Genomic DNA, 14,107 nt, shown 5'->3' with positions numbered 1-14,107 from the left:
ATCACATGACCAAGGTCATTTGTCCAAGGTCACTCATCGGAACTGGGATTTGAAGTCAAATCCTCAGACTCCAAATCCTGTTCTCTTTGCCCCACTGTAGCACCCTGCCTAGCTATACTGTGACCACTTATTACAGAATCATAATCACAGAATGATTAAAGGGTTGTAAGAGCCCTTGGGAGTACACAGGCCAATCCATACCTGAACCATACAGTCCCTGGGGCGACATCTTCATGCATATTTCTTAGAGGCTGGGCTGGGTGACCTCTAAGGGCTCTTCCCGTCTCTCATATTCTAAACATGAAATGTCAGGGCTGGGAGGGGCCTTAGAACACAAAATGTTAGAATAAAGAAGCTCTGAGCTAGGAGGGGCCTGTGGAGGGAAATCTGATGTTCATGATGATTGATATGATACATGTAATTTATATATAATAGGTCTGATTTTTCAGAATTGCCTTTTCCAGTTTGTGAGACTCACAGTGCAGCTTGAACTGATCAGTGAAACCTTGTCAAGGCTCACATCTTCTCCCTGCCTACCTGAAGGGAAGCCAGTCAAAGACTGTAGAACCTGTTCCTGTCACAGAACCCTGGTCCAGAGACAGCCCCCAAGGGCTGGAGTGCTCCCACAGGACCCCAGAGCTCTTGTATTGGCTTCCACTTGTGGGTTGTTGTCAGGAAACCCTCTGGCCCTGGGAATGATTTCTTTCCAATCCACCTTCCCACTTGTGATTGACACATATAATCTCTGTCCTCACTTCAGCCAGGTGGGATGCCGATAAGGAGAATTCCTTTGAGATTTGGGAATCTCTTCCTCATAATGAAGCTAATTAATTAGAGGCTGCTTGATTACCAACACCGACTCTGACCTACTGCTTCCTCATTTTCAGGTTAGAGAGTGGCTCAGGAACATCCTGTTAATAGACCTTGGGACGTAGAACTTAGGCTGCTAGGTAGCCCGTGGACAGAGCAGTGGGCCTGGAGTTAGAAAGAGAGTTCAAATCCTGCCTCAGACACTTATGGGCTGTGTGAATGTGGGCAAGTCCCTTAAAATCTGTGTGCCTCAGTTTCCTCACCTGTAAAATTGGATATAATAATAGCACCTGCTTCTCAGGTCTGTTGTACCAAATAAGATCTTTGTAAAGGGCTTAGCACAATTCCTGGCACATAATAGGTGTTATGTGAATGTGAGTTATTAGGAAAGCTTTTAACAGGGCTTGACAGCCTTTAAATTCGTGCCCCTGGGCTGGAAGGACCCTTGGAGGCAGCCAAGCCCAGTTCCGTCTCCAAGAGCATGCTAGGCAACTTCTGAGGCAGCTCGGCAGGTGGGCCGCAGAGCCGGGGCTCGACATGATCCTCAGCCCCCCGATCTGGGAGACCCGGGCGCTTTCAGTTTGCGTCCTGGGGCCGGAGGCCCGCCCTGGATCTCTAACATGAGTTCACACCATCTCCTCCCACTCTCCCCTCCTCCCACCTTAGCCCATTTGGGACAGGAAACGGGGCTGCTCCTAATTCTAAGGCTGAGCTCCAGGTTCCATACGGAGTCTTCCCCCTAACCCTAGTCCTCCCCTTCCCCCTCACCCCCATCCCACACTCTGCCCCTGGCAGCACCTTCCCCTCCTCTGCCTTCGCCTTCCCTTCCTCTGCCTTCATCTTCCCGCTTCTCCTGCAATGCGTCTGCACCCGGGATCCGGTGCGCCCACCCCAGGGGGACTAACTCTTAGTCCCTTTTCTTGGGAGCAGAGGGAGTGGGGAGAAAGGGTGTGACCCCCTTTAGGGGGCCACTCTCCCCACCTTCCTTGCTTCTTTGCAGTGCGGTAATGTGACCCGACAAGGGGAAAAGAGGCAGGGACCTCCCCGAATGGAGGGGGGACCCCCCTCCCCCGCCCCGTTAATGTTTAATCTGAGAAGATCGTCCGATGGGATCTCGGTGGCGTGATCTCCCCGCGCCCTGGGCGTCACAGTCCACGCCCCGCAGCATTTAGGGAAAGCTTTCGGAGCGCGGCAGAGCGAACCAGAGCGCAACCCAGGAGCGCAGAAGTCTCGCATAAAGCGATCGGGAAGGTCCCAGCCCCGTAGCTTCCCCAGCTCCCTAGCCAGAGCTAGCACCCGCACCCTAGGGGCTGGCGTGGGGGAGGGGAGGGGAGGGAAAGGGAAGGAGGGAGGGTCCTCGAGGAAGGGGCTCCCTGAGCGCTCCGTGCGGAACTGCCAGGCGACCTCGTAGTCATCCCTGCCCCGAAGCCTTCCAAGTCCCGCGAGCCCCTCCTCCGCTGTCCAGGAGGGCTCCCAACTCGCGCCCGACCCTAGCCCTGCAGCTCCAGTCCTTGGCTTCAGACCCTCTGACTTAGGCTTGGGGCTGAGCCGCGTGCGCCCCTGGGCTCTGAGCCCACAGCCTTCGCCTCCCCAGGGCGCAGTCTGGGCACGGTGCTGCCACCTTCCCCTGCGCCACCGCCGCTGAACCCACACCCAGCCCGGCCCTCGCCTCCCGAGCTCCCAGACTGGAGACGCCGCTAGAAGCATGGGCGCCTGCACTCTGAGTGTCGCCTGGCTCCTGCTGGGGCTGGGGCTGCCTCTGCTGCTGCTGCTCCCAGGGCCTGGTTCGGTCTGCGCGCAGGAGGACGACGAAGGGGACTACGATCTGCTAGCGCTAGCCTTCCACTCCGAGGAGGACAATCAGACCGACTTTGTCAAGCAGGTGGCATCGGCAGCCTTCTACCGCAGCAACAAGGTAGGCGCGCGGGCAGTATGAGGGAACTGAGATTGGGCCCAAGACAGGTATCGGGCAGGACGGCAGAGGGCCCCCAGGCACTGACAACCGACGCTCAGCGAAAGGCTAGAGCTCACGGACCCCCTAGAGCTTAGTTAGCACGCTAGAATGCAGAGAACGGCGTGCCAGAGTGAAGATCGGAGAATGTCATAGCTGACTGGGAGCTTAGAACGGTGAATGCGAGGGGTGGCGGGGAGGTTAGAACGGGGAATGTCAGAAGTGGAGGGGAGTTTAGAATAGAATGTCAGGGGTGGAAGGGAGCTTAGAACAGAATGTCAGAGGTGAAGGGGAGCTTAGAACGGCGAATGTCAGAGATGGAGGGGAGCTTAGAACATCAAACTTAAGGATATAGAACAGACTGTTAAAACTGAAGGGACCTGGGCTTGATGTCAGGAAGACCTGAATTCAAATTTTACCTCAGATACTTTGTAGCCAAGACCTGAATCCAAATCTTATCTAAGATACTTTGTAGCCCCCACTGTGTAAATCACTTGATAAATCATTCTTACATCACACTTTACCCAGATCATCTCGTCTGCAACCACCCTGGGAGGTGGATACTAATATTATCACTATTTTACAAATGGGGAAATCGAGGCTAAGTCTAGAGTCACCAAGTCAGTGACTGAGGCAGTAAGTCCAAGTCCAAGAGCTATCCTTTACACCGGAGTTTCCTCATCAGTAAAGTGAAAGGGCTGGACCCCATAGTTTTTAAGGCCTTTTTTCAGATCTAAAATCAATCCTAGCTAACTGTGAGTGTGAGAATAGAGACCACTGAAGGTTAGAGCTGCCCCCAGAACTGGAGATGTAACGTAAGCTGGAAAGTATTTTACAAGATCGATCCTGAAACCTCTTATAGCAGATTAAGGACACAGAGCCAGAGGGAGGATGCACAGGGAGGTTTTCAAAGTTCCCCAGGGACTAAGGGTGTGGGCTTTCCCGTGCAGGGCTCCTTCCCTCCCAGTCTCAGGGCTTCATCTCGTTCAGCCCAAGCCCCAACCCCTGTGTCTGAGAGAGGAGAGGCAGCTTGGGAAATGATATAGCAAGGATTCATAGGTGGGACTACGGGACTCTCTGCCAATTCCCCAAATTCTGTGATTCCAGGAAAGACCCACTAATTGGTGTTTTTCCTTGGAGGGCAAGTCTCTTCCCATCTCATCTGTGAAAGAGGTGAGGGTGAAGGTCTGTGCTCAGTGCAAGGAATGAACATCTGGACATGCTGGTTTGAAAGTTGCACCCCCACCTTCTTTCTCTGGAAAATTGAAAAATAACTTCCTGTCTACTGGAAGCTTGGAGCCCCTGCTGGAAGACATGTGGCTTGATTTAAGAGCAATCCCTCCCTGCTGGGGAGAAAGAGAGTATTTCTGGCACGTGAACATGTGCTTGGATAACAAATGTCCTTCTGAGTAATGTAGAAATATGCTTGACATGATTGTACATGTATAACCTTTGTCTTTGGGGGGGTAGGAGGGAGAAAAATGTGGAAGTCAAAATCTTACAAAAATGAATGTTGAAAACAATCTTTACATGGAATTGGAAAAAATTAAATACTGTTAAGTGGGGAAAAAATTAAAGTTGTTCTGCTTATAAGGTTCTGCCAGCATTTTAGAACCAGATCTTTTTGATGGTGTTTTTTAGCAGAGATTTTTATGAGGAAACCAAGTCCCCAGACTTCATATAGTCTTGTTAATTAATCACCATCTACTTTGTGACATATTCAGCTTCAAAGTAACCAGCCAAGATCTCAGAGAGTTCCTTGAGTACCAAGAATATTACCAATAAAACAGAATTCATCTATTTTGATTCCCTTTCCCTTCTTTGCAAAAATGTCTTGCAATTTTGCAAACCAGAGTAAGAAAATTTCTGTCTACTATCAAGACTTCCTCAGAATCTGCTGTTTTCCAAAGTTTTAACTATGCAGTTTATCCACGCATTTCTGATCATAGACTATGTTTTCTCAAATACCCACAACCTATTAGAAAGTATTCTTCATTCTCTCCCAAAGCATCTTAAATTCATCTTCCTGAAGAAAGATCCCAGTTCCACTGACCTTTTTTCTTTAAATTGGCCTGCATAGTGAATATAAGTACAAACACTAGGGAATGTCTTTTTACCATGAATGCCTTTTAGACAGTGCAAGAGCCAGGCTTCTTCAGAGAATCTTTATCTTCATCCTCCTATGACTCTATAGAAGTGCTATCTGCTGTTGGCCCCTTTCAGAGATTAGGCAATGGAAAACAGAAAGATTGAATTTCACTAAGACGTTGTTGCAGACGATGAGCCATGGGACCCTAGATGGAAATACGCATTTTATATGAGTGCTACAGTATATTCCCTGCCTAATGAATCACACCATTCTTTCAAGCTGGGATTTGGCCAAGCTAACATAAATAAAATAAAAAACTTCAGTCAAATTGTTAATACAATTCTTAAATCCAATAAAACAGAGTTTTTCTTTCAGGAAATGGAGAAAACCAACAGTTCCTTTGTGCTACATATAGAAAAAAAAAAAGCAGATTGTAGGTGTGGACAGAAAACCTGGCTTTTATTTACACATCTTGGGCCTTGCCTTTCTCGAATTTCATATTTTGAAAGCTTAAGAAAGACCGACTAGTGAACTCTGGAGTGGACAGATGCCAAGAAACTGATTTCCTTGGCAATGGCGACTAGATAGAAGTACTAGGGATTCCTTCTATCTAATTGTAAAATGGAGAGCGGGTTTTTTTTTTTTTCAAGGAAACTGAGTATCTGAGAAAACTATATGATAAAATGATCCAATTCAAATAGGCTTTAGAGCAGATGTGAGACACAGAATTTGCTGCTGCAGCAACCTGAACAAATGGAATGATTTCTCAAATAGATTGAAATATGGTTAGGTAAAAAAAAAAGTCCAAAATCATCCTTTGTTTGCTTACGGATCTGCTATATGGATATAATGGCATCATATCTTGATTTTTGTATGCTTCCTAAATGAAAAGATCTTTTTTCATTTGACTTAATAAAGATAAATAGGAAACTCAAAAAAAGAGTCCCCTTTGGAGACCTCTTCCCTGTGTTTCTCTCTCTGGTACATTCTGGGTGGTAACCAACCTTGCTAACCCCTCATCTGGGCCTTGGTTGGGTCCCTGGTGGGGAGGCAGGGGATGGCAAAGGTTTGGGGCTTGGGGGAGGGGAGGACCTTCCCTGGTCCCCCTCTCCCTGTGGGTAGTGCCTACTCCCATTACTTTGTAATTATTATGTGTGTGCAGATACACACATATATGTCTATGTATGTGTGTATACATGCATGCATGTTGTTATTCAGTAAGTTTTCAGTCATGTCCGACTCTTTGCAACCCCATTTGGGGTTTTCTTGGCAAAGATATTGGGGATAGTTTGCCATTTTCTTCTTTAGCTCATCTTACAAAAGAGGAAACTGAGGCAAGGAGGGCTAAGTGACTTAGACAGGGTCACACAGCTAGTAGGTTTCTGAGGCCAGATTTCAGCTCAGGAAGAGGAGTCTTCCTGATTCGGAGTCTGGTGCTCTGTGCATTGCACCACCCAGCTGTGTATCTGTATGTGTTTATACATATATGTATGTGTGTGTATATAAGTACATGTATATGTGTGTATATTGTACATGTGTATATGCATGTATACCCATTCTTTGTCCCAATTGAGTGTAAATTCCCTGAAAGCAGGACCATTTCACATTTGTCTTTGTGTCTCTGGCACCTGGCACAAAGCCCCAAGCTTAGATGGTACTTGGTAAATGCTTGTTGATTTATTCTTGTGAAAAGTTGGTATATGGTGAGTGTGTGTGTGTATGTGTGTGTGTACGTGGTGTGTGTGTACGTGGTGTGTGTGTGCGTGTGGTGTTCTGAGGATGGGGGTAAAAGAGGGCTGGAGCCATCCAGGGTAAGGTGCCAAAGGTGTGATCCAGGGTGGCCACCTTAGAACCTTGAATGTCGGAGCTGGAAATGAGGGTCGGAACAAGCATGCTAGCCCTGGGAGGGACCTTAGCACCCAAAATGTTAGCACCTGAAGGCATCAGCTCTGCCTGCTAGGTATGCACATGTCGGGGATGCTGAGAGGGGCTGGCCCTCGTCCTTCTCCAATGAGCAAGCACATGCTGTACCCCTTCCATTAGCGCTTAAGCTCCTTGAAGGCAGGAACTTTTCTAATCTGCCTTTGGGTCCTGAAGTAGAGTCATTAGCGGCAGCTAGTTGGTGAAGTGGATAGAGTGCTGTGCCTGGAGTTGGAAGACCTGATTTAAAATCTTGCTTCAGACACTAAACTAGCTGTGTGACCTTGGACAAGTCACTTAACCCGTGTTTACCTCAGTTTCCTCAATGGGGAAAGACAAGGATAATAATAGCACCTGCCTGCTGGGGTTGTGAGGATCAAATGACTTTATTTGTCAACTGCTGTGTGCCTTTTTGTGTCGGGATGTAGCATGCCTGGAGGCATCCTGGTAACTACCTGGTGGTGCTGAAAGAAGAAACTCACCAATCGCAGACAGAGCGCACCATCCGCCGTCTCCAGGCTCGGGCTGCCAAGCACGGCTACCTCACCAAGATCCTTCATGTTTTCCAAGACCTCTTCCCTGGCTTCCTGGTGAAGATGAGCAGTGATGTGCTGGATCTGGTGAGGCTTGTAGATGTCTTCCCCAGCCCCAGTCCTTCAGCCTTCCAAGGGAGGGAGCTTTTACTACGGCGGAAGGGCTGGATTACCAAAGAGAAGCAGTGGAAGTGGGGGGAGGAAAAGCCCCTAGGGTGGGTTTGGAGGAACCCTGGCAAGTGGGCAAGGAGATAGCTTCTCTGAGCCTCAGTTTCCTTATCTCTTAAATGGGAACAATAATCCTTGCACTACCTCAATCAGCAAGTGATTATGCAGAAAGTAGCAGAGGAGAGTGAGAAGAACTCTGAAATTTGGAGCCTGAGGACTTGAGTTCAAATCCTACCACTGATGCTTGCTTCCAGTTCTCTTTATATCTTGTCTTCCCTTACTGGAATGTGATCTCTTTAAAGGAAGGGAAAGTCTTTCTTTTATTTGTATTTGCAGCACTTAGCACAGGAATGGGTGACTCTGTTTCTCTCTCTCTCTCTCTCTCTCTCTCTCTCTCTCTCTCTCTCTCTCTCTCCCTCCCTCCCCCCACTCTCTTTCTCATGCTCTGTCTCTCTTATCTCCTTCCATCCATCCATCCATCCATCCATCCATCCATCCATCCATCCATCCATCCATCCATCCATCCACTTTCTCCCTCCTTCTCTTGTAGAGATAAGATCTACCCAACCTCCCTGACTCCCCCCCTTTCCACACTAGCTTGACATCTACTGTGTGCCAGATACTGCTCCAGGTGGTGAGGCTACAAAGCCAAAATCTAAACAGTCCCTGCCATCAGGGAGCATTCACTCTCTAAACAGAAATGACATACACAAATATAAATAATCCATTGACATTTAAGCGCCTTCTCTGTGCCAGCGGGCTAGTTCACTTTCCTTGCATCTCCTTCCATGCCAGCTGTTTCCCAGAGGAGGCATTCTACCTCCTGCCTTGTCCTTCTGAATAGGCTGGCCCCCAGCCCAGAACATCCCCCTTCCGGCCCTCCCCCTGTGCTGCTGAGAATGGCTGAGTGATTTGAGGGCTGAGCTCAGGTGATGCCTTCTCCTCCAAGCTGTCCTGGATGCCCTCAACTGGAGCTGCTCCTCCCTCCTCAGGTTATAAAGCATTCCCCTTAGCTGCCTGCATCTTGGATCATCTCCCCTTGCAGCCAGTAGTCTGCCCCAGGAGAGCAGGAGCTCTGGCTTCTTGTCTCTATGTCCCCATCCCAGCACACAGGAGGCACTTAATAAGTGATGATTTTCATCTATTAAGCACCAGAGACACTAGAGCTGTTACTAAAGCCGTGTCTTGGGGCCCCTCTGGCTTCCCTCATTACTGGGCAGCTTCCTTGAAGATGATGTAACATAGGATCAGGCTTCTTCTCTGGGAAAGGGCAGGTCTTCTGAGCCAGGGCTTGGGGGGGAGGGGTGGGGGAGGCAGTTCTTCAGGTCTAGGATCCTGGGGGCCTCCCCCCAGGGGCTGTGAGCACTGAGGCTTCACCCCAGCCTGCCAGTGCACAGGGAGGGCCACCCCTTTCCACCAGGGTGACTCTGCCTGCTGCTTTTACTCTAAAGATTTTTGGTTTTTCTCCCAAGATGATAGACTTTCAGGAGTTGGGACAGATAATGTCAAAACTGGGAGGTACCTTAGAACATGGAATACCACAGGTGGGGCCTTAGAACAGGGATATCAGGGCTGGGAGGGGCCTTGGAACAGGGGATGTCAGAGTAAAAAGGGATCTTACCAGTCACCTAGTCAATTCCCTTATTTTACACTGAGACCCAAGGAGGTGAATTTCTTCCTGCCCGGCATTCAGGGACAAATATAATAAAAGGAAACCACATTTCTTTAGTGCCTCAAAATTTATAGTGTTTTCTTCACAATAACCCTGGAAGATATGAGGTCCAGGTATTATTACAGTTATTTTACATATGTGGAGACTGAGGCTCAGAGTTGATGCTTGAACCCAGGACTTTTGAGTCCCAGGCCAGCATACTTCCCAGCATCCTCTGCTCTCATGGTCGTCTCTCTGCAGATGCTCCAGCTCAGCTTCCCCTTCATACATCATGTAACCCTTCCTCATACTCTATACTTCCAACCAACTGCTTTAAGGGCCATCCCAGCTGTCCCACAAACACCCCCGGGACTCCCCTGTCTCTGTACCTTAGCTCCAGCTCTTTCCTTTTCCTGAAACACTCTCCCCTTATTTGCCAGGTGAATTCCAATACATCCTTTAAATCCCAGCTCAGATGCTGCCTCCTACAGGAAGCCTACCTTGATTTCCCCAATTAGTAAGGACCTTTGCCCTCAGACCTCCCAGCCCTTTTGCACCCCATAAAATAACCTATCCCCATCTTAATCAGTTGTGATTGAGTATTAAGCCTCTGCAGACCTGGCTCTTACCTTTCCTTCAGCCCTCCCCTTTCTCCTGACAGCCACGCTCTCCTCACCCCCTGCCTAGCTGACATTTCTCCCCAGATGTCCCTCGGGCCATCTCAAACTCAGCATGTTCAAAACTAAATCCACTCCCTTTTCTCCCTCATCCACACTCCCCTCTTGCTATTGAGGGTACCACCATCCTCCCAGGCAGCCAAGTTCAAAGTTCAAGCATTATCATCATCTTCAGCCCCTCCCTCTCTCTAGCCCTCTGCCTCCCTGCCTCCCTGCCTCCCCATTCAGTCTGATGCTGAATCCTGAGGTTTCTGTCCTGGCACCATGTCTCCAAAATGCCTCCTTCTCTCCTCCCTGGGGCAAATACTCATTCCCCCCCCCCCCCCCCCCCCCTACTTAGGTAACCTGCTGGTGGCTCTGCCTGCCTCCAGGCTCTCCCCACCCCCACTCCCCCCCCACCCCTCAGACCAGCCACCAAAGGGATCTTCCTAAAGTCCAGCTTAGATCATGTCCCTGCCCTTTCCACAAACTCCAGTGCCTTTCTATGACCTCTGGGATCAGATAGAAATTCTTTGGATTGTAAAGATCTTCACAACCTCTATAGTCTTCTTATGCTTCACTCCACTTATACAATCATCTGAATATTGACCATCTCCAGCCTCTGGGCATTTTCTCTGGCTGTGCCATGCCTAGAGCACTCTCCCTCCTCATCTCTGCCTCCTGGCTTCCCTGGCTTCCTTCAAGTCTCAGCACAAATCTTACCTTCATCTCGAAGCCACCCACCTCCACCCTCCCCCTCAGCAGAGCCTTCCTTCTGAGATTGTCTCCAATGGATCCTGTGCAGTCTTCTAGGCACACAGTTGTTCCTGCCATTAGATCATGAGCTCCTCCAGGCCAGGAACTGTGCTATCACCTTTCTTTGCATTTTCAGTGTTTAGCCCAGAGTGAGCCCTAAGGAAATATTCCTTGTTCTAAGCTCCCTCCCAGCTCTGATCTTCCCTGTTCTAAGCTCCCTCCTAGCTCTGACATCCTATGTTCTAAACTTCCTTTCTCCTCTGACCTTCCCTGTCCTAAGGCCCCTCTCGGCACCAATGGTCTGTGATTTCTTACAAAAATGCCCTTTCGATCATTTTCCAGAGAATAAGCAAGAAACTTCCTAAGAGAAGATTCTGAAAGCAATTGGGTCAGCTGGCAGGCTTATACAGGCTCTGGGACTATGCCATTCAGTAAAGAGGAAGTAAAATGAAGACCTGGGGTTTTTGATGGTTTGGGCCAAAACAAATGTTTCCAGAAAAGGTTGATCAGTTCCTTGGGCTTCTCGGCAGGCACTGAGGCTACCTCATGTCGACTACATCGAAGAAGATGCCTTTGTCTTCGCACAGAGTGTTCCCTGGAACCTGGACAGGATTGTCCTGACACCACACAGATCAGAGGAATACAGTCCACCCAGTAAGAGCCCTTCCACTCTCAGTTCTGTTTCTGTCTCCTAGAGGACTCCTCTCTTCTGTCTGCCAGTTGGCTCAGACACTCTCAGCTCTAATGCCCCTCTCTGCTCTATGGTTCTGGGCTTTAAGGGCCCTCCCAGTTCTGACACAGGATGCTCTGCCATCCCTTTGTCACTAACATTCCACATTCAGAGCTCCCCTCCCTTCTGCCTGAGAACAAGGGAGAACACAGTAGTTCATAAGACCCTTTCTCATTCTACGGCTCTATGTCCCCAAAATACCTTTTAGAATTGTATGGTCTAGTTCTCCCAACTCTGACATTCTGTGTTCAAAGTTCCTGTATGGTTCTAACATTTCATGTTCTCAAGTCTCTCCCAGCTCTAACTTCTGATGTTCTGAGATGCCTTTTAGTTATAAAATTCTTTCTCTGCGTGGACTCTCCGTGTTCTAAATGTCCCTCCCAGCTCTAACATTCTCTGTTCTCAGGCCCCTTCTAGCTCTGACATCCCTCTGTTCTCAGGTCCTTCCCACCCCTGCCATCCCTCTGTTCTCAGGCCCCTCCTAACTCTTTAAGCCTAGGCGTCTGGCAAGTACAATCTGCCAAAAGGACAGATTTGGGATTGTTTGATCTGGAAGTCTAAGTTAACATGAGAGTTTGTGTCATGAGGGCATGAGATTTGAAATGTAAACCTTGGCCAGCTCTGGCCTTGTAATTTTACAGGCTTTCCCTGGCAGGGTTCCTGGGCACCTTGTGACAGGCTTCCGGGATTACCAGGCTCAGTCACACACACCTTTATTTTCCTGCAATGGGGAAGGTACAAAGGCGTTCAGAGCAGGTGTTTAGAAGACACTAGATACGCTGACCTCCAGTGAAGATCGTAAGAGGGTCTACTTCTCAGGGGTGATAATGTTTGTAAACCACTTAGCACAGTACCTGATGCATGGTGGGTATAAATGTTAGCTGATAGTAGCAGCAACTAGGTGGTGCAGTGCTTAGTGTGGTCCTGGAGTCAGGAAGACTGAGTTCAAGTTCAGCCTCAGACACTAGCTATATGACCCTGGGCAAGTCACTTACCTCCTATTTGCCTCAGTTCCTCATTTGTAAAATGGGGCCACACTGGGGAAGAAAATGGCAAATCCCTCCAGCATCTTTGCTAAGAAAACCCCAGGGTCACATAGAGTAGGACTGAGCAGCAGCAAGTAGTAGTAGTCAGAGCAGTAGCAGCAGCAGCAACAGCAATAGTAATAGCATCAGTAGCAGAAACAATAGTAGCAATAGTAGTAGCAACAGTAGCAGCAACAATAGTAGCAGCAGTAGCAGAAACAATAGCAGCAGTAGCAGCAATGGTAGCAGTAGTAAAGTGCTAGTAGCAGCCCCAGCAGCTCAGTGCCTCCAGTCAATGCTATCATGATGGGCTACCCCTTGTCTATACATGATAGAGATGCTCATTCACATGAAAGTCGAATGAAACGAGCTCCAAAGTCCCTTACTATGTAAAAAGAAAGAATTTACAAAAAGAGAAAATCAGCCCGAGTTACTGTGGAAGGTGGGACATCAGCACCATGTAGAAAGTGTCTCATTTCTTAGGTCTGTCAGAATCATTGTCAGAAGGTACTTTCTCCTTTTCCACAGTGGCTGAAGGGCATTAACGGATCAGCCGAGACCACAGCCGATCCCAGAGCTCATGGCAGCCTTCAGTGACCTCTTCTTGCCTAATCACTGAGCCCATGAACTGAACGCCTCTGATAACTTTGACTGAGCACCCAGGGAGCATCAGGGACATCCCTGACTTAGTGCCCATTCACTGAGCCCCATGATGACCGTGGCTGCTCAGCACCCATTGTTCAAACACTTATGACAATGTTGTCTGTCCATTGACTCATCACTAGTGATGTCATTGTCTTGAACACCCATTGAATGAATTGCCATGGGAGCACTGAATGAGTGAACACTGGTGAATCTCAGCTTTTCCTCTGTCCTCTCCTTCTTTCTCAGGGTTTTCACCCCCAGTGCCAACCTTTATCTGATTCATTTCAGTCAGGTGCATAATACTAGAAAAAAGGGTCCTCTGTGGTGGCCCCTGGTTTGAGCCATAGCATAGGCTAAAAGAATTGGTGGCTCATAGAACAAAAAGGGACCTGAGAAATCATCTCAGTCAATATCTTTGTTTGACAGAAGGAGAAACTGAGGCCCAGAGAAGTGTTTGAGTTTTTAAAAAATGTTTGTGGTGTCTGGTCATCTCAAGCATGGGTTTCTGGGTAGTGATCTGCATAAAAAGGGCAGGAATGCTTTCATCTTGACACTAGTCATGCATTTTTCCCAGACCAGAAGTGAACACCAGGGTGTCTTGGATAAGTTTGGTGGATTCTGCAGAGGCCCTCCTGCCTAGGGGTGTCAAAGGCATAGGCTGGCTCTGATTTTAGGCCTTCTGCTCACACAGTCTGGTGGGAGGGTGGGGCTGAGGGCAAATTTTTTGTTTTTTGGAAGGAAACATTTAGTAGAGGGGATACATATGGATGGGAGGGAAAAATGCTGGGGATCACAGTGTTCCATATCCCCCAGGCAGCATGGCTATAAATTCATTACTACTGCTTCTAATTGGCAGATAGCTGGTGGAGAGAGCCAGGGACAGCTGAGGATGGGGAAGCCTGGCAAGTGGACATAGGCAGGGAGCCTGGTCTGGGGGTGATGTGCCTAAGTGCTGGTGGGGAGGAGGCAGACCTGCTCATGACTCTATGGCTGGAAGTCTCGGTGGCATCATGGGTTCTCTTGTGTCTCCTTTGTCTCATCCAAACACTGGCTGATCTTGGTCATCTGATACTCCATTCATCTGTGAGCTATCTTATTGTCATAGACCAGCAAAGAGGTTGGCCCTGAGGCAGAGGTCCTAGAAATTAGGGTGATGATTCCCATTTCCATAGG

At 48.6% G+C, this 14,107-nt stretch overlaps 1 protein-coding gene across 2 annotated transcripts in view; it reads left to right on the top strand.

Annotated features, from left to right (window-relative positions):
* Window positions 1-1,612: 1,612 nt before the first annotated feature.
* LOC138165310 (proprotein convertase subtilisin/kexin type 9-like) overlaps window positions 1,613-14,107 on the top strand; it is a 31,098-nt gene continuing 18,603 nt past the window's right edge. Inside the window, exons 1-3 of one of the 2 annotated variants that reach the window (XR_011169337.1) lie at window positions 1,613-2,725; window positions 7,199-7,390; window positions 11,065-11,188. Coding sequence is in view for 1 of the 2 variants with exons in the window: in XM_069093493.1 (XP_068949594.1) it covers window positions 2,516-2,725; window positions 7,199-7,390; window positions 11,065-11,188 (526 nt within the window). In the remaining variant the exon portion in view is untranslated. The remainder of the gene's footprint in view (window positions 2,726-7,198; window positions 7,391-11,064; window positions 11,189-14,107) is intronic. The other variant, XM_069093493.1, reaches the window with a different exon arrangement.

This window comes from Petaurus breviceps, unplaced genomic scaffold (assembly GCF_028583685.1).
Source record: "Petaurus breviceps papuanus isolate PSGF00001 unplaced genomic scaffold, PetGlider_PUasm1.0 208, whole genome shotgun sequence".
NCBI classification, from domain to species: Eukaryota; Metazoa; Chordata; class Mammalia; order Diprotodontia; family Petauridae; genus Petaurus; species Petaurus breviceps.
The sequence above is the reverse complement of the archived record's forward strand: the minus strand, read 5'-3'. Positions and strand labels throughout refer to the sequence as shown.